The sequence below is a fragment of the Girardinichthys multiradiatus genome, chromosome 12, assembly GCF_021462225.1.
Source record: "Girardinichthys multiradiatus isolate DD_20200921_A chromosome 12, DD_fGirMul_XY1, whole genome shotgun sequence".
Lineage (NCBI taxonomy): Eukaryota > Metazoa > Chordata > Actinopteri > Cyprinodontiformes > Goodeidae > Girardinichthys > Girardinichthys multiradiatus.
In genome coordinates, this window is record NC_061805.1 from 15,841,626 (window position 1) to 15,861,195 (window position 19,570).

The following is a 19,570-nucleotide window of genomic DNA, read 5'->3' on the forward strand; positions in this document are numbered from 1 at the left end:
TTTTAAAGTGTAACACTGGTAATCTCAGCTGCTGCTGCCTTGCCTGTCTGGCAGTCATCTCTGGGTTTGAGTAAAAATGAGTCCATAGATCAGCAGGTGGCTTTTTCAGTTGTGCTCTTCTTGTGCGACTCACTTTTACATTGTTGCTTCACATCGTGCTCTTCTGTTTGTGTTTCTGTTTGAGGGACACCGGGACAGTAGTGAAAAATGTGGGCATAAATCAGGACTTCTGGTCACCCTAGGTGGGTGAAGTGTGTTGCCCAGGGACACAACGATTGACATACCAGGAGGTCCGAACCAACAACTGACCCGAGGGTGAACCCCTACCACCTGAGCCACTGTCACTTATCCAAGCAGTTTCATAGAAACTTGAGTGGAAGGAAAAACTGTCGTAGGAAAAGGTGCACCAGCAACAGGGATAACTGCAGCCTTGAAAGGTATGTCAAGCAAAATCTATTCAAGAATTTGAGGGGGCTTCACAAGGAGTCAACTGAAGATGTAGTCAGCTCATCAAGCATCATTACACAAAGACAAATCCTACACATGGGTTACAAATGTTGCATTCCTTATGTCAAGCCACTCCTGAACTAGAGACAACATCAGAAGCATTGGATTGAAAGAACTGGACTGTTGCCCAGTGGTCCAAGGTCCATTTTTTAGGAAAAGTAAAGTTGGCATTTTACTTGGAAATCAAGGTACCAGAGTCTGGAGAAAAAGAGCAGAGGCACAGAATTCATGTTGCCAGACGTCCAGAGTGAGGTTTCCACTGTCAATGAGGATTATGGTGCCATGTCAGTGTTGGTCCACTGTGTTTTCTGAAGTCCACAGTCAATGCAACCATCTACCAGAACATTCATGCTTCCTTCTGCTGACAAGCTTTATGGAGATGCTAATTTCCTCTTCCTTGACCTGACATCTGCCCACTCTGCCAAAGGTACCAAAAGCTGGTTCAAATACCATGGTGTTATTGTGCTTGATTGGCTAGCAAACTGGCCTGAACTGAACACCATAGAGAATCTATGGGATATTGTCATTGAACTTTGGGTTTTCATTACCTGTAGGCCATAATCATCACAATTCCAAGAAATAAAGACTCGAAATATTTCACTCTATGTGAAGTAAATCGATGTAATATGAATTTCACTTTCTAAAATCAGCCACAAAATATATTGAGTTTTTTAACAATATTCAAATTTTTTTAGATGAACCAATAATCAGCAAAGAATATTCCAGTCCAAGTTATGGTAGTATTCTGACATTTATGCTTTTCTAATTCTATGTTGGTACTTTTGCCAAAAAAGCATTACAAAAGCAAAATTAAATTCACATATACAATAAAAGGTTAATCAGTTTGACTATTTTAGCTTTTGATTTCGTTCGTTCGTTCGTCGTCTTCCGCTTATCCAGGACCGGGTCGCGGGGGCAGCAGACTCAGCAGAGACGCCCAGACGTCCCTCTCTCCAGACACCTCCTCCAGTTCCTCCAGGGGGAGCCCAAGGCGTTCCCAGGCCAGCCGAGAGACATAGTCCCTCCAGCGTGTCCTGGGCCGTCCCCTGGGCCTCCTCCCGGTGGGACGTGCCTGGAACACCTCCCGAGGAAGGCGTCCAGGAGGCATCCGGTATAGATGCCCGAGCCACCTCAACTGGCTCCTCTCGATGTGGAGGAGCAGCGGCTCTACTCCGAGCCCCTCCCGGATGGCCGAGCTCCTCACCCTATCTCTAAGGGAGTGCCCGGCCACCCTACGGAGGAAGCTCATTTCAGCCGCTTGTATCCGTGATCTCGTTCTTTCGGTCATGACCCAAAGTTCATGGCCATAGGTGAGGGTAGGAACGTAGACCGACCAGTAAATTGAGAGCTTTGCTTTTCGGCTCAGCTCTCTCTTCACCACAATGGACCAGCACAGCGCCCCCATTACTGTGGCAGCTGCACCGATCCGTCTGTCGATCTCCCGCTCCATTCTTCCCTCACTCGTGAACAAGACCCCGAGATACTTAAACTCCTCCACTTGAGGCAGGAACTCCCCTCCAACCTGAAGAGGACAAGCCACCCTTTTCCGGTCGAGTACCATGGCCTCGGACTTGGAGGAGCTGATCCTCATCCCAGCCGCTTCACACTCGGCTGCGAACCGCCACAGCGCATGCTGTAGGTCTTGGCTAGAGGGGGCCAGCAGGACCACGTCATCCGCAAAAAGAAGAGACGAAATCCACTGGTCCCCAAACCAGACCCCCTCCAGCCCTTGGCTGCGTCTAGAAATCCTGTCCATAAAAGTTATGAACAGGACCGGCGACAAAGGGCAGCCCTGCCGGAGTCCAACATGCACTGGGAACAGGTCCGACTTAGTGCCGGCAATGCGGACCAAACTCCTGCTCCGCTCGTACAGGGACCGGATGGCCCCTAATAAAGGGCCCCCGATTCCATACTCCTGGAGCACCCCCCACAGGGCATCACGAGGGACACAGTCGAATGCCTTCTCCAGGTCCACAAAACACATGTGAACCGGTTGGGCAAACTCCCATGAACCCTCGAGCACCCTGTAGAGGGTATAGAGCTGGTCCAGTGTTCCACGGCTGGGACGAAAACCACACTGTTCCTCCTGAAGCCGAGGTTCGACTATCGGTCGGACTCTCCTCTCCAATACCCTGGCGTAGGCCTTACCAGGGAGGCTGAGGAGTGTGATCCCCCTGTAGTTGGAACACACCCTCCGGTCCCCCTTCTTATAAAGGGGGACCACCACCCCAGTCTGCCAGTCCAGAGGCACTGTCCCCGACCGCCACGCAATGTTGAAGAGGCGTGTCAACCATGACAGCCCTACAACATCCAGAGACTTGAGGTACTCAGGGGGGATCTCATCCACCCCCGAAGCCTTGCCACCGCGGAGCTTTTTAACCACCTCGGTGACTTCAGCCTGGGTGATGAAAGAGTCCAACCCCGAGTCCCCAGCCTCTGTTTCCACCACGGAATGCGTGATGGCAGGATTGAGGAGATCCTCGAAGTACTCCTTCCACCGCCCGATAATGTCCTCAGTCGAGGTCAGCAGTCTCCCGCCCCCACTATAAACAGTGTTGGCAGAGCACTGCTTCCCCCTCCTGAGGCGTCGGACGGTTTGCCAGAATCGCTTCGAGGCCAACCGGTAGTCCTTCTCCATGGCCTCACCGAACTCTTCCCAGGCCCGCGTTTTTGCCTCTGTCACAGCCCGGGCCGCAGCACGCTTGGCCTCACGGTACCCGTCAGCCGCCTCAGGAGTCCCACAAGCCAACCACAGCCGATAGGACTCCTTCTTCAGCTTAACAGCATCCCTTACTGCCGGTGTCCACCACCGGGTTCTGGGATTGCCGCCACGACAGGCACCGCAGACCTTACAGCCGCAGCTATGGGCAGCAGCATCGACAATAGATGCAGAGAACATGGTCCACTCTGAGTCCATGTCTCCAACATCCCCCGGGATCTGGTCGAAGCTCTCCCGGAGGTGGGAGTTGAATACATCCCTGGCCGAGGACCCTCACTATGCGCTTGGGCCTGCCGAGTCTGTCCGGCTTTCTCCTCCTCCAGCGGATCCAACTCACCACCAGGTGATGATCAGTGGACAGCTCAGCCCCTCTCTTCACCCGAGTGTCCAAAACATGCGGCCGAAGGTCTGATGATACGACAACAAAGTCGATCATCGACCTCCTGCCTAGGGTGTCCTGGTGCCAAGTGCACTGATGGACACCCTTATGTTTGAACATGGTGTTCGTTATGGACAATCCGTGACTAGCGCAGAAGTCCAATAACAAAACACCACTCGGATTCAGATCGGGGAGGCCATTCCTCCCGATCACGCCTCTCCAGGTGTCACTGTCGTTCCCCACGTGGGCGTTGAAGTCCCCCAGCAGAATAATGGAGTCCCCGGGAGGGGCACTATCCAGCACCCCCGACAGGGACGCCAAGAAGGCAGGGTACTCTGCACTACCACTCGGCCCGTAGGCTGAAATGATAGTCAGAGACCTCTCCCCAACCCGAAGGCGCAGGGATACAACCCTCTCATCCACTGGGGTAAACCCCAACACGAGACGGCTGAGCTGGGGGGCAACAAGCAAACCCACACCAGCCCGCCGCCTCTCCCCGTGGGCCACTCCAGAGTAGAAGAGAGTCCAACCCCTCTCAAGGAGATGGGTTCCAGAGCCCACGCTGTGCGTGGAGGCGAGCCCGACTATTTCTAGTCGATATCTCTCGACCTCCCGCACAAGCTCAGACTCCTTCCCCCCCAGCGAGGTGACATTCCACGTCCCTAGAGCCAGCCTAAGCATCCGGGGATCGGGCCGTTGAGGTCTCCACCTTCGTCCGCCACCCAATCCTCTTTGCACCAGTTCCTCACGGTTCCCCCTGCAGGTGGTGGGCCCACTGGAGGATGGCCTCGCGTCTCTCGTTCGGGCTTGGCCCGGCCGGGTCCCGCGAGGAGCAACCTGGCCACCAGGCGCTCTCCGACGAGTCCCGACCCCAGGCCTGGCTCCAGGGTGGGACCCCGGCTCCGCCGTACCGGGCGATGTCACGTGCCTCGATATTGTGTGATTTACAAATGACTAATTGTAGTACAGACTCATAGACTCATAGACAAACTGTGAAAAGCAGATGCCTACATCTGAGGCATTAGCGGACAATGGTTAGCCAGTTGCAGTATTCAAATAGGCCCTGTGCACATGACAATGATCCACTGAAAGCTGAATTGTTTTTTTGTTTCTGTCAACACATCTTCATGTCAACGTTAAATCTCCTTGCACACCACACTAGTAGAAACTCTAGAAATGGTGGAATCTCCTAGACATGCCACTAGAAGGCAGTATGTTCTATGAAACTCAATAACTAACTTGTAACTAACTCTTAAATGACTTTCTCTTTCTGTCCCTTTTTCCTTTTGGCTTTTTTATATATATAAATATCTAGCAGAGTATTAAAGCATTAGCTGTAATGCTTCACTTGTGAAAGTAAATCTGTTGGGCTTTATCGTGGCACACAGGACACATACAAAAAGACATGAGTAAGCATACAAACACTCTGCTTAAAAAAATAGGACAAAATGACCAGTTTGTTGGACAATCGTCATTATATTTAAAAGTGTCATCACCACAAACGTTGCCATCTTTCCTTGTTATTGTTGATATATTCTTCTTCTGTATGTTTTAAACTAGCCGGCATCGGTAATGCTGCATGCACAGTAATTTCTACTGATGGCAGTCATACATTTACAACATTGTACTGTTGGCTGCATGTTTACTTTCCTGACATTGTCAGATTCAAAATTGTCTTTATGTACTTCAACATTTCTATTTCTACGTCAGCCATATTTAGATGAAATTGTTATGATTCTGGCCGATCTGCCTGCTCTGCTCTCAGTCATGCAATCAACTCATCTGCTTCACCTGTCTGCTGCTGCTGCGCTGCTGCGCAATCACCGTCATGCCACACACCCGTGGAGCTGCAGTTATATACAGCCATCTGACAGGCAGACGGTGCCAGATTTTTGAAAACATTTGTGAGAAGTTATCCAGCGTTCCTTCCTGACTGATCTTGTTCTCTGACCTTGCCTTGCCTCTCGGATTTTGCCTTCTTGCCTGCCCCTTGTCTGATGGATTGGATTTCTGGATTTCGACTCTGTTTTCTGCCTCTGGTTTTATGCCTCTGCCTGCCCCTTGTCTGACGCCTCTAGTCCTGGAATTCGACCCTGTTTCTGTCCCTAGATTTACGCCTCGGCCTAACCACTGGTTTATTCAGCCTTGTCCGCCTGGCTCTCAAGTCCGCCTGGAATTATTGTCAAGAGGACAATCACAGCTCTCTGTGTTCCTGTCACAGCTTCAGCTGATTCCTCGGAGGATTTGGATCAGTCGGCAATCTGACTTCAGTCTGTTGGACGATTCCTCATTACGCTTACAGAAGAATATTAATCATTATCGCCTATTGACTGAACACAGACACGATGAACACAATTTCATTTCTTTAGGGAATAAAATCAAGCACTTCTCCCCTTTTATGCCATAATCTGTCCTTTTAATTTGACTGTATAAGACCATCACTCATGGAAAAGAACAGAGGCAAAAAAGAGAATAGGAATCAGTGGACGAGTGACAGAGACTTGAAAGTCATATATACATAATATACTCAACATTTCAGTAGGATAAATGATAACCAAAGCCTTTCAGTTCTGTGACAGAAACATCAAATGAAAAGTAGCATGTTAACCTGGAAATATTACAGGAAGCATCCCCTGCTGAGCACTCACGAAGCAATAAATTGGCTGGATGATTGGTTATTAAAAAATGTGAGGAATTAGCTTTCAATAACAGCTATCACAGCATGTACCTTTCTGAAAGAAAGTTGTTTTTTATTCAAGTGGAAAATAAATTACTTGCCAGTTTGTTCACACTACTGGTGGAATGTTTTAGATATTGTTGGGACCCACAGCCATGGATTAAAACATCAAGATGCGGTACCGACTTTTCTGGGGGGGGGGGGGGGGGGGCCTGGACAGAAAGACACAGCGCGCTAATGTCTCTTTGCTGACAAACAGACATAACTCTTCAACTGGATCCGAGAGTGTCATACGATCATCGATCATATGCACTAAGTTAAGTACAAATGAATCACTGTTCGTTTATCCGGTAGATTCATTCATTAACGGGATAATTAAAGTACAAGCGTGGCTTGATTTTTCTCTCTGAGATTTACAGAGATTAACTGTTTCTAGAGAGTTCCCAGCACGACGCTGAGTGGAGCAGTTTCCCAAAGCAAGGACAAGGGAACGCATCACCGTGGTTAGGGCAGTTAACGTGCAGTTTGGGTCAGCGGACAGCGAGCCGCTCCCCCAACAGCTCCGGAGGTTAGCTGAAGCTAACCTTTGTTCAAAGTGGATGTTTCTTCAAACTGCGTCGTCGCCCGGACAACGACTCCTCAGCACGGTTCCTATGGGGTTAGGGTTTGGGCAGAGAGAAGTGATTTAGGATGAAATGATCTAAACGTTTTTCATTTTATGAAGTTTGGTTTTGTTTGTGAAACTCTGCAATCTTAGTGCTAGCAGGCTATCTGCAGCACATGCTCAGTTTTGTGTTCTGTGTTTGTGCATTTTGAAAATTAAGAAAAACTTTATTTAAAGAGTGATTTTAAACACAGAAGATTGATCATAACGCACCGTTCGCACTTATGCATTTTAACCCTTTTATTAACGGTGTTTTAAAGGTGTGTGTTTGATTCTGGTGCTAAGCTAGCAGATTGTTTTGCTTTAACTGCTAACAGCTAAGAACACGTGCTTGCCTGCTAAAGAATATTTACCCAGAAAGGTTGTTAGTTTTCAAACCAGTAAATAATATTTCCCTAAACATTATTTTGCTAGACTTGATAACTAAATAACACAATTAAGCCCCATTCCTGCAGAAAGATTTGGTCTGTTCCAAAATATTTCCTTGAATATTTTACCACTTCCTTAATAATATTTCTTTGAATATTATTTTAATGAGTAAAGGAAGCTAATGACACACTGTTGAGAATTAGTCATCCAGATGGCTGGTTTTATTCAGCACATCATTCTTTAAAACATTATTTTAATAAAACAATATCTTGCATTGTGAATGGTTGTCTAAAGGTATGCTGATTATTGCCTAAGTTGGTTCCAAGACTAAATTAACTACATTTCCAGATTCTTCAAGTTAATCCTTGGTTCTCAAACATAAACATTGCATGGTAATGTTAAATCACTTTTTCAGTCATGGTTTCAACCATCCACTTAATCCACTTGTTTATATTGTACATAGCCCATTAGTCTTCCTTATTCTTTCATTCTGCTTGGTAGTTTAGTTGGATTGTTTTAGCTTAGTGAAGAATTTGTTGATGGAAATATGTTTGACTTTGAGTTGACTTATTTTTGTCAATAAATTCTTGTATTTTAAGAAATTGTGTGAATTCATTCCATGTGTGTGCAGAGTTTTGCTGTTCAATAATGTCAGAGCGTGGCTCACCCTTTCCGATTTTGTCCTAATACCTCTGCCTTACTGGGCTGGTACTCACAAGACAACCCTTAACAGACCGAAATATTATTTGATAAAATATTAAAGTATTAATATTAAATAATGAATAATATATTCAGATTCATAGTCACAACAATACACTTTCTCATTTAATGGTTTTCTTTATTTTTATCACTCAAAATAAAGTTATTTTCAATTCAATTCAATTCAATTCAATTCAATTCAAAGATACTTTATTGATCCCCGAGGGGAAATTAGAATTCCAGTACAACCCATCCAAACATACATCTTGACACAAGACAAGGGAGACGGGTCACCGAGGCTTTGCTGCCCACTCACAGGCGCTGCCCTTGTTAGATGAGAAAAGAGGCCACATTAGGTAAGTAGAGGGAAATAAAAATCATATTTCACACTTTATCCTTAGCAGGATACAGTTTGAGATTGCAAAAAACCTCAGCACAAAGAAGCAACAAGTTGACAAAACAACATCATGCCGGGAACGGTGAAGGTGGTGTGAGGGGGTGCATATGTTTATCTTGAGCATGTGTGTGTTTGCGAGTGAGTGTGTGCAAGTAAGTCCATGAAGCACTGTCCCAGAGGCCATTGTCCTTGATGGTTTGTTGGAATGTTCATCAACTGTCCACAAAGTTCTGAGCAGGTCCACTGGTGTCCTCGGGGAAGGGAGTATGTTTTATCATCATGACTGAAAACAAAACTGTGAATGAACACACATGGAAGTGTGTGTGGTAAAAAAATGTGTTAAATAAGTCTAAGCATCTAAGCCACCCTTTGCTTTGATTACTGCTTTGGTATCTTGGATGTTTCTAGATAAGCTTCATGAGGTATCTGAAATGGTTTTCCAGAGAGTCCTGAACTTCCCACAGATTCATTGAGACAGCCAAAGGTTAATATTTCCGTCATCACAGCATAGGGCGGCTGTTTTAAGGAATCTAAAATATAAAACATATTTAAAGCTCTTTTACAATGTTTCATTTGCTACATAATACATATTTGTTCATCCACAGTTTTGATGCCTTCAGTGAGAATCTACATACAATGTAAATAATCATAAATATAAAGAAAACCATTAAATGAGAAAGTGTCAAAAGGATCTAAAAAAACCTTTGTTTTAAATATAGATTTTAGATAATACACTACAGGTCAAAGGTCTTAGACACACCTTCCACCAGACCATGAGCTCCTTCTGCTTTCATACATTCAGCCAACAACGTCTGAGCAAGACGCATGTACAGCACAGACGATAATGATCCTATGAATGCAAAAATCAAGGTCTCCCTGTTCCGGCGATTAAGCATCCTAACAAATGCATGTTGGAGGACAAGCCTTATCACCTAGGTCCACACAAAGCTCTTTCCATATCTAGCACTCTCAGATGGCCAACCTGCGCCTGCCTTGTGCTGTAGGCTGCCAAATAAAAGTACTACAGGCGCCTCCTCTGTGGTCTGCCGGGCTGGTTATTTTTTTGTCCTCATGAAACAAATCATTTCCTAGCTTGAAAATACCAAACATTTTAAATGCCTTATTACTCCTGAACAACTAGCTAGTGATTAAATGAAAACATGAAAAAATGAGCCTGGAGAATTTCTGCTTCTTGCTTGGCTTTACAGCTTAAGAAACCTGTTTACCTTCGTTCTAATTTAAATTCTCAAGCACTTCAGCATGTATTTTTTTTGTTAGTGAGGAAATTTATTGGCAAGCAAGAAGAAAAAGCAACTCTACAAAGATTTCAACAGTTTGAAATTACAAACACATTTTTACTGTTTCATCTTTACATGTTGTTCATCTTTGCAAGAAAACACTTGTGTTTAGCATAATGTGTCTTGTAACAGAGATGGATTAATTGATTTACATCGTGGTCTGAGCTTCTTTGATGAATAAATATTATAAAAATAAATATTATAGAGTTGCAAGTCCTTTCACTCTTTATACAAATAAACGTTTCTTTAGACAGGCTTATTTCTGTTAAAATGGTCAGGCTGGTCCCTGATATCCTGTTAATTTCAGCTAGACCATCAAGTCAGAAACTCAAAAGTCAAACATTTTTTTCAATAAATGTACCATGCAAAGACTCAATGCTGGCTGTTTTTGGTATTTGTAAGGGGTTTAAAAATGAAGTCAAAGCAAGCTCAGAGATGTAAGAAGCTATTTAGCAGGAAGCTGTACATACCATGACATGCCTGTTGTTTATTCAAGCTGTAGGAGAGTGAGACATCTGCTGCTAACACGACAGGTAAATGTATCACAGTAAAGTTGGTCTGTTTCATTGTTTTGAGCTTTTAACCTCTGTCTGTTCAACAATACTTTATTAGGAAAGGTTGGCCGCCTATTGGAAAGCTCAGACTCAAGGTAGGATTGGCATTCTCAGAGGACACCAATATCTCAATATCTTAGAAATACTAAGTGTGCTAACCACTTAAGGATGCCGAGGCCGGTTTAAAAAAAAGGGATCTTATTTTTAACTTTGTCTTTGTTGTAAATGTAAGAAAAATTCTCTTAGAGCATCTGTTCTCACCCACACAATGTCACGTCGCCTCTAAATAAATAATGACCACTCAGGGCAGGAAAGCTAGAAAAAATATTTCAAATGCTTAAATTATATTCTTTAAAGAGATAACAAAATCAGCTAAAATTGGTATAAGCAGGTTAACTACCAACAAAAAAGAATTTAAACAATTGGCCACAAAATTCTACAGCTTAGCTTTAACTTTTCCAGTTGATAACCCATTCTCCAAGACATTCATTCAATAAATGCCTAGTTATATAAACAGATAAACAGATTTTTCCAAGCATATGTTAATCTAGAACAATATAGTCATGCACTACTACAATGTTCAAAGGAGTTTCAGTTCGAACAATCCCTTTATTTTTTTTATGTTTCTAAATTGAATATTAAAAGCTGCAATAGTTGAAGGATTAATATACTATAAGCGTTGACCTAAGCAGGACTTAGCTTGAAGCAGATAATGAGGTTTTTAGGTTCATTTGAGTGAAACTTCCTAAATGAGATTGTAGAATAAAACTCACCATGCATTCTTTAAATTCTTATTCATGAATATTAATCAAACCAAGCCTACTATCACATTTCTTGTTTTTTTTCTATTCTGAATTAAATAACAAAGTTGTTGTCTCCTCTGTTTTACAGTCATCTGATGTACGTTGTGTTTGTATGTTGTAGCTTCACATTAGGTCCACTTTTTGCAACTGCAGAGTTATTACTGATGACCTCGCATGAAAGCAATTTCTTTAACTGTAGTCAAATACATATATTTTTTTTACTTGGCTGTTGAAACTCATGAAAAACAGAGAGAATATTTCACTGAGAACAAATACATGGTCACTGGTGATTAAAGATTGACAGAAGGTGGAGAGTTTAAATACGTGACACCAGTCAGAACATCAGAAGAGAGAGAGAGACATTTCTGGATGCTCCTGCTGGTTTCATGATTGATGGTGGAAATGCTTTTTTTAAGCTTTGGTGAAACATGGCCTATGATTTACGAAAATGTAAAAAAGAAAAAAGAAAAAAAAAAGACAAAGGACAAAATGAGAGTTTTGAAAGGTACAGGCTGAATTAAAGATAAAAAAGCCTCCTTACCTGAGAGTGAACATCTCTACAGTGGAGTAGGGAGATACATTGATAAAGGCAGACACCGTCTCCCTCTGTCTCATGGGGGTGGCTGGAACCATGACCATAAAGTTATTATCCAGCCAGTGCTCGGTTAGAGGGGGCTCTGTAGAGTTCTTGTAGAGCCTCACACCACCAATCCTCTTCAGTGGGGTGGAGGTATGGGTACCAAACAGCCCTTCTTGATTGGAGCGGATGAAGCTGTCCTTTCTAGACTCCTCAGAGTGGCATTCTCCTGCTTCTGTGGACCGCAACAAATAGTAAAGCTCCACTGGGGTGCCCTCGGACACATTAACATTTCTCTGCCGTCCTGGCACTACACTGGGCGGGCTGAACCAACTGGCCAGTGGCTCTAGCTTGGCCACACAGAGCCCCAGCTCCCCTTTCAGCTGGCAGGCACCACGTACCTCCTGGGTCTCATGGAAAGCAAACATGTGGACACAGGGCAGCTTATCAGTGGTGCTGTAGTCGTCCCAGTCCCTGCCTGCTATGTAAAACAGCACATGTACTCTGGGCTTGGCTAAATGAATCTGTGTGTTCATGATGAAGGTTTGCACCTTCCAGTTAAAGGTAAAAACTGAAGAGGCAGGGAAGGTCCCAGGACTCTGCAGGAGATCTAAAGGGACAGGCTGCTCCACAGAGAGAGGGCCATAGCTGGCATTCACTGAAGGTAAGTTTCTGGCCTGGTAGATGAAGAATGCCTCAGTCCGTGATGTCAGGCTAGAGTTCCTCATGAAGTCCTGGTTGGCTTCTTTGAGGAAAAAACCCAACTCAGCATTTAGCAGCTGATAGTTGACAGGAAGGTATGTGGGGAAAGAGGAATATCTCCGTAAACCTTCCAGGACTCGACAGTCTGCCACTGAAAACAAGAGGAGAAAAGCCAGGTTAGGAACAGCTTACCTCAAAATCCTCTTCTATAATCAACCTTGCACAAAGGCCTGCGGTGGAACTTCCTGCTTACAGCTAAAAATGTTGATTCATATATCCTAATACATGTTCTCCAAGCTCTGATAAATGAACTGACTGATGTAGAGTGGTGCCAAAATAAAAGGTAGACTGATGGAGAATGACTAAAGCTTCATTATATTCCTGTAAAAATATTGTCTTTAGTGCCTACTATAAGATTTCATACATTTTAAAAAGTAAAAGGAAACAAATTTAGTAGATTTAAATAAATACCAGACAAAGTGAATTACCCACACTGTAACCTGAGTCAGCAGAACACAAACATGGCTGCTAAACATTATTTAAAATAATCACGGACTCCATAATTTTCAAAACATTTTTTATTTATTTATTTTTTATTAGAAGCAGCTTTTACCAAGGAAAAACATGCACGCTGAGATTTCTTTGTTTATGAATAAATGGTAAAATATCTGAGAAGATCATTTTCTCAACCTGAGTCAATGTGTTAATAAATAATTTTGCATTATTTCCTGTTATTTCAGTTTTTAACTTTATGTTCTCTCTCTTTTCTCTTCCTAGAAGCTACACCTGGCCTGACTCTGTGTCTACCTGTGACACCTTTCTGGAAAGGGGAATCGTCCAAGCTTCTGCTGGCAACAACTTAATACTCACCTTCTACTGATGATCCACATAGCCCTGTCTTTCAGTGTTTAACCCTTTCTCTCTCCTAGACATGGCGATTGACTGAGCTTCTACTGTGACTAACTCTATGTGCTCTCTTTCAGACTCTAACCTTGAAAACTGGCTCAGAGTTTATCTGTTCTTTCTTTCTTTGTGAAACGACTGAAGGAGCTACATCCATTAACATTTACTTTTCCTTCCCATAGAAAGTACTCCTGGATCAGTGCTTCTTTGTTCTTTTTGTGTCTCTGCTCTGTTCTCTCAAACCCCCAGTCGGTCGTGGCAGATGGCCGCTCACACTGAGCCTGGTTCTGCTGGAGGTTTCTTCCTGTTAAAAGGGAGTTTTTCCTCTCCACTGTCGCTACATGCATGCTCAGTATGAGGGATTGCTGCAAAGTCAACGCCAGTGATTGTCCACTGTCTCTACATGCTCTTCCAGGAGGACTGAATGCTGCAAGTCACTGACTGGATGCAATCTGCTGGGTTTCCTTAGACAGAAAAACTTTTTATCCAATTTGAATAAATAACTGAATCTGACTGCACTGTTCAATGGTTAGGATTAATTGGAATGTATGTACCTGACTTTTGTGAAGAGCCTTGATACGACATGTGTTGTGAATTGGCGCTATATAAATAAACTGAATTGAATCCCCACAGCATGATGCTGCCAATACTATGTTTCACAGTGTAGGCATTTGTGTTCATTGTTAGTTTTCTGTCACACATAGCATTATACATGGTGACCACGAGGACCAAATTTAATCTCTCTTGGCCAGAGCATCCTCATTTAAATGTTTGCTGTTAGTTGATTGCCCAACAAACTCAAAGCTCAGGATTTTGTTTTATAACAAATGCCTGCTTTAGACTTCCCTACAACAAAACACCTTTCTGGTGTTTGTTTCTCAGTCTTAATGATGCTGTTTGCTCATTGATGTTCTTCAACAAATCTATGAGGATTTTACACAGCAGTTGTATTTACACAGAGGTTAAATCACACACAGGTGAATTCTATTGAATGCCCAAGCTGACTTCTGAGGCAGCTGGTTGCACTAGACTTTATTTAGGGATATCAGAGTAAAGAGGTGAATAAAAATGAATAGCCCCCCTTTCAGGATTTCCTTTGAACAAAACATTTCAAAGAACCTTGAATCTTTTTTCTCTTGCCATCTATTTATGCACTATTTGCTGTTAGTCTTTCACAATAATTCCAAATTAAATGCATAGGTTTGTTTTTGTATTGTGACAAAATGTAAAAAAAAAACTTCAATTGAGGATTGTAGTAGGCAACATGCATCCGTCATGTCATTTCTAAAAGTGCTGTAGGGTCACATTCAGTACGCATGCAAATATTTTCCCTGTTTGTTACTATCTTTCACACTACTGGATGGGAAACCTTACAGCAAAGTTGACATAAGGACAGTTTTAATCTCTATAAGAGAGGAATTTGACCTTCTTCCCACAATTAATCCACAATGTGATTACATTCCGTCAGCACACTTCCATCTCTGTGCTAGCATCTGGAGCATTTCCCGCTAGCAATCATCCCTGTAAATCAATGTCCAAACAGGTAACAAATCTGTCATGAATTTTCTGATTCATGGTGCTCCTCAAGACCTCTGTGCTGCTGCTGCCCTAGTCAGAGATGCAAAAGGATCCAGCCAAACCTCAAGTTTTGTGCTTATTTGGATCAAATGCAAATCCAAATCCCTAGAGTGCTTTTGGGTATAGATCTAGCACTTCTGAGGAGCTGAACAAAACAGGGTGATTTGTATTTTTCCTGAACAAGCAAGGGCTTTATGCCAATTGTTGACACAAGGAATTGTATTATACAGGACATTATAGTGAGGGTACATGAAAAACTCTATAGCCCAGAAAGACAAAGCAGTGAAAAAGAAATCCATCCTGTGGTTTGTTAGCTGTAACATTACATTAATTCCAATGAAAAGACCCTCATGATTCAATTACAGAGTTTTCTTGATTGAGGTCCTATTTTTCTGTACTGAAATGTGATTTATTGTCTTCACATCTGTATTTATGTAAGCAAGTTGAAAGAGTTATCAACACATACACAGATCTTTTCACACATCTCATTATTAAACCACAGAGAACAATATCTGTTAAATGATCCATTCTTTTCAAACTAACCAGCCAAGCACAAAAGTAAAACCAATGAGAGCTGAGGGGGAAAACATTGATAATCTTGACACCAAGCACTGTTTTGCTGGTAAGATTTGAATCTGGAATCTATTATGTGGGTGTCACTTTGACAAGCAAAACCTACCCAGATTGTTGAGGATCAAAGACATCAAATTTCTTTGAAATGTCTTTGGATGTGAGCGAAGGTGACAAAAACAAACATTTTATGGATCCATCCATCCATCCATCCATCCATCCATCCATCCATCCATCCATCGACTACACCCGCCTGACCTGGGTTGTGGTAGGGCTGGTACACCCAGTTCATCACAAGGCAACATAAAGACACAGGACAGAAATCCATGCATACGCACACCTCGGGGCAATTTAGAGAGACCAATTAAACTAATAGGTATGTTTCTGGATTGTGGGCCTGAAGCGACCCCACGCATGCAATGTTATGATTTGGGGTTGTTTGGTTTTTGGTTTCGGATTTTTTCTTGATATGTTATTTCACAGTTGAAGTTTTGAATCATGTTTCTGTTTATTTTTCTGGTCATGTTTTAGTCTTGTTCATGCTTTGTCAAGTTTGGGTTTTGGATCTGGTCATGCTTTAGTTTCATTTTGTTCTAGTTTCTGTTTGTTTGTATTCAAGAGTCTGTTTTGTTCCAGCCACGTTTTGTTCTGTCAATTATCTTTATTCGGTTCACCTGCACCTAGTTAATGTGTTTTGCTTCACCTGGTTCACTCTCCATATATACACACCTATTCTGTTTATTCCTCGCGGAAACATTTTCAGATCTTGCTCATGTCTTGTTTTTCGGGTCATGCCATGTCTGTCTTGCCAGCCCATTCATTGTTTTGTTCCTGCCTCGTCTGAGAGTGAGTTTTTGTTTTTTAGTCATTAAATCCTTATCACTTACCATCATTCTGCCTGCAAGTCCTAACATGCAAACAGCGAACATGCAAACTCCATGCAGTATGGAAAACTCCACAGGCTTCGAACCCAGGACCTTATTGCTGCAAAGCAACAGTACTACCAACTGCCCCATTATGAAGCTCCCACCTTGAAGTCAACGCTTAAAAATGAACTTCTATTGTGCGGAGAACTGCAAAAAGATGCCCAGTCATTTTCATGTTAGAGTCGGAGAAAGGGCAGGCGTGGGCAGCAACTTTTCCCACAGGCCACATGAATAATCACGATTGACTCTGAGGGCAAGATCACTGGCAGAACTAAATTTTTCCAAGAATATATTCTTTTTGGGAATGTATAACATGTTTTTTTTTTGTGTGTTTTGTGATCTTGTGGTTGTGGGAGTGTTTGACATCTGTGTACAAATTTGAAATGCAAGCGCTATGATTGCCTGAGTGGAATAGTATGAGCAGGAACTGCTTTTGTTGCTATAAATGTTGAGGAATGTTGTTTCTTGTTATTGCAACTCCTACAGATGCTAGACCTCTGTGAAATATGTAACTTGCTATATTATGATGAAAGACACAAAGGCAACTATTTTGTTTAATCCTCTCTTGTTGACTTGTCACTGACTGGCTTCCAAAATCTGCCTCCACACATTAAGACAAAATGCTGAAGTTCAAAGCAAGCTTCAGAATGGGGGACAGAGGGGATTTGAGTGAGTTTGAACGTGGCATTGTTGTTGGTGTCAACAAGCTACTTTGGGTATTTCAAACAAGAAAATGTCAAGTAAGCAGCAGTTGTGTGGATGAAAATATCTTGTCAGATGTCAGAGGACAATTTGGTTTTGTGTTTTGCTTCGCTTTTAGATTTGCCACTCTTGGCTTTCCAAATGTAGGTAATTGTTTGGCCTCTAAGATTCTTCATGCTTTTTGTTCTGTACGTATTTTGTATGTTTTTGGTATTTTTTTCCCTCTCTGGTTAATTGTATTCTCTTAATCATGGCAATGTCACAATTTTTATAATTCTGAGTTTATATGTATTCCAAGGTTTGCATTTTGCTCGTGTTCACTTGTTTTCCCTGTTTTGAGACAACCGTTTTAAGGTCCTGCTATTTAAGTGTGTATATTTGAATGTGCATGTGCCTCTCTGTGATTGTTGGAGCCAGAAGACGAACATGCGTGAATTGGTTACTTAAGAATAGATTATGTGTGAGATGACGCTGCCGAGGACTGCCCATTATTCCTCCTCTGCTCATCCCAACCAACCACACCTTACCTCTAAAGTGCCTCCTTGAATATCTTCAATGTTGCACATGGTTTTAAGGATTTAGTATGGATGAACTGCATTTTTGGCCACGTTTTCTTCTGTCTATTTTAGTTAGGAAGGTAAATTGCTTTAATACGGTTTATTTATTTTGAATAGGTAAGTCAGATTGATCTTTCACAGTTTTCTTTTTTTGTTGTTTCGGTATAGGTCCACCATGAATTTACACCCAGCTCATTCTCAGTGTTAATATCTGAAAAGAAATGTGACGTCTCATACATATTTCATTTTAAAAAGGGTACAACTGTGTTTTGTGGCTGCTTAGGGTCTGACAAGGATGGATAACTTTCATGTTGTGGCCTGACCACCCCTAAACAGGCCGTGACATTTTTTAGCCAGTACTTTCCCTTTGTGTCTCAGCTCCCTGGACTGCACTCCCCAGATGTCTCCAGTCTATTCACCACTCATCTGTCTAGCATTTAAGCAATCAAGCTCCCCAGTAAAAAAGCACCACTTCAATCGGTGTCAAATTCACCTGTTGTTGCCACCTGTCTGTTCCTTTGCTTCTCGTGTTCCTTAAGTGAATTATTGTTTTTGATTTCTTGTGGACCCTGGTTTTTGAAAGTAACACAATCTCTTTTCACATGCTTGCCTCCTGCCTCCTCTCTGCATTTGGTTCCTCCACCTCATCATTCATGGTAAGAAAAGGACCTTTGTGACATGGCAGAACAGGGGATTCACATAATGGCTGTGCAGCCAGAGAATCCCTAGCAATTGATGTCAATATGGACAAATCTTTAAACAATTTTTCTGACACCTTGTTTGCTCTATGCCATGAAGAAAAGGCAGTTCAAGCAGCTGGTGATTGTATTTGATAAACTCTAAATATGTTCTTTACTGGCTGTTGGTAACATATGTCTATGCAGCTGAACAATAAAATGCAACATACCAAGCCAATCATTGAAACTTGATATTATCGCACCTTTATATTATGTTACTGCAATTGCATTTCAGAAAAATTAGTCATTGTATGTTTAGTCTGATTATTTTAAAACAAACTGTAATCCCTAAAAACAACTGTTTTCCACAAACAGCAACTTTACCTTTCAATTTTATAAATAAATACTTAACAGTGGGTTTGGACTATTTCACAAATTGAATTCAGATATGATTTTCAAAACTTCAACCTTTAGTATTTGGGCACTATTTGCTATTTGCTTTGTCGGGTGTGGATATCTGCTGTAGATATTTTGCAGCCCTTAAATATCTGTTTATTGTTAAAAACTCTACAAATGTATCAGTCACTGTTATGAGCCAGTACTGACACTCACACGTGAGATGTTCTAATGTAGCTTCCTGAACAGACAAACACCAGCATTTAGTTTTAAAATAGCTGTTTTTCAGATTTCCATGTCAAATTAACAGTTAACGCTTCACCACTGGAGCCAAGTCCAACACATCTAAAGAGCAGAATGTGGCCGAGGCGTTATAAATGCCCAGACCTGGGCAAGAGTGCCATAATTAACATACCAAAATAGTTTAGGAATGGCTCACGGCAAATTACAAAGACCAGAAGATGCTAACCATCTTGAAATGATGAACTACTATAGTCCTTATCTCAGACAGTCACAAATCCATTATAAAAAAAAAATATATATAATTTAATTACTATTTATTATTACCACTGTAAAACAACTAGGGGAGCTTCTGACATAAACCAAAGAAAGACCTTGATCCAGGGAGAAAGTCTTAGACAAACCTCTGAGCATAAAAGAAAGGCAATGCCCATCTCTTTTTGCAGAGGAAGGTTTAAGTGTGCTGCCATCTCATTGTAAAATGAAAAGTTAATCAAGTGGAAAACAGGAAATGGAAGGAAAAATGAAAACCTCCACACAATTCAAGACCTGTATATGTCTTTGCTAAAGTATTAGAAGTGACTTAAAAGTAGAAGGATGTAATAATTACCATACTATGCAATGAAAATGGTTCATTGCACTGAATGAGTCATTTCCTTAACCCAGGTTTCAGCTA

General features: G+C 42.2%; 1 protein-coding gene across 1 annotated transcript in view; it reads right to left on the reverse strand.

Annotated features, from left to right (window-relative positions):
• The window catches only part of si:dkeyp-14d3.1 (transmembrane protein 132D), a 287,155-nt gene that overhangs the window by 223,645 nt on the left and 43,940 nt on the right, over positions 1-19,570 (reverse strand). The window contains exon 2 of the mRNA XM_047381724.1: positions 11,608-12,496. Coding sequence (XP_047237680.1) covers positions 11,608-12,496 — 889 coding nt within the window. The remainder of the gene's footprint in view (positions 1-11,607; positions 12,497-19,570) is intronic.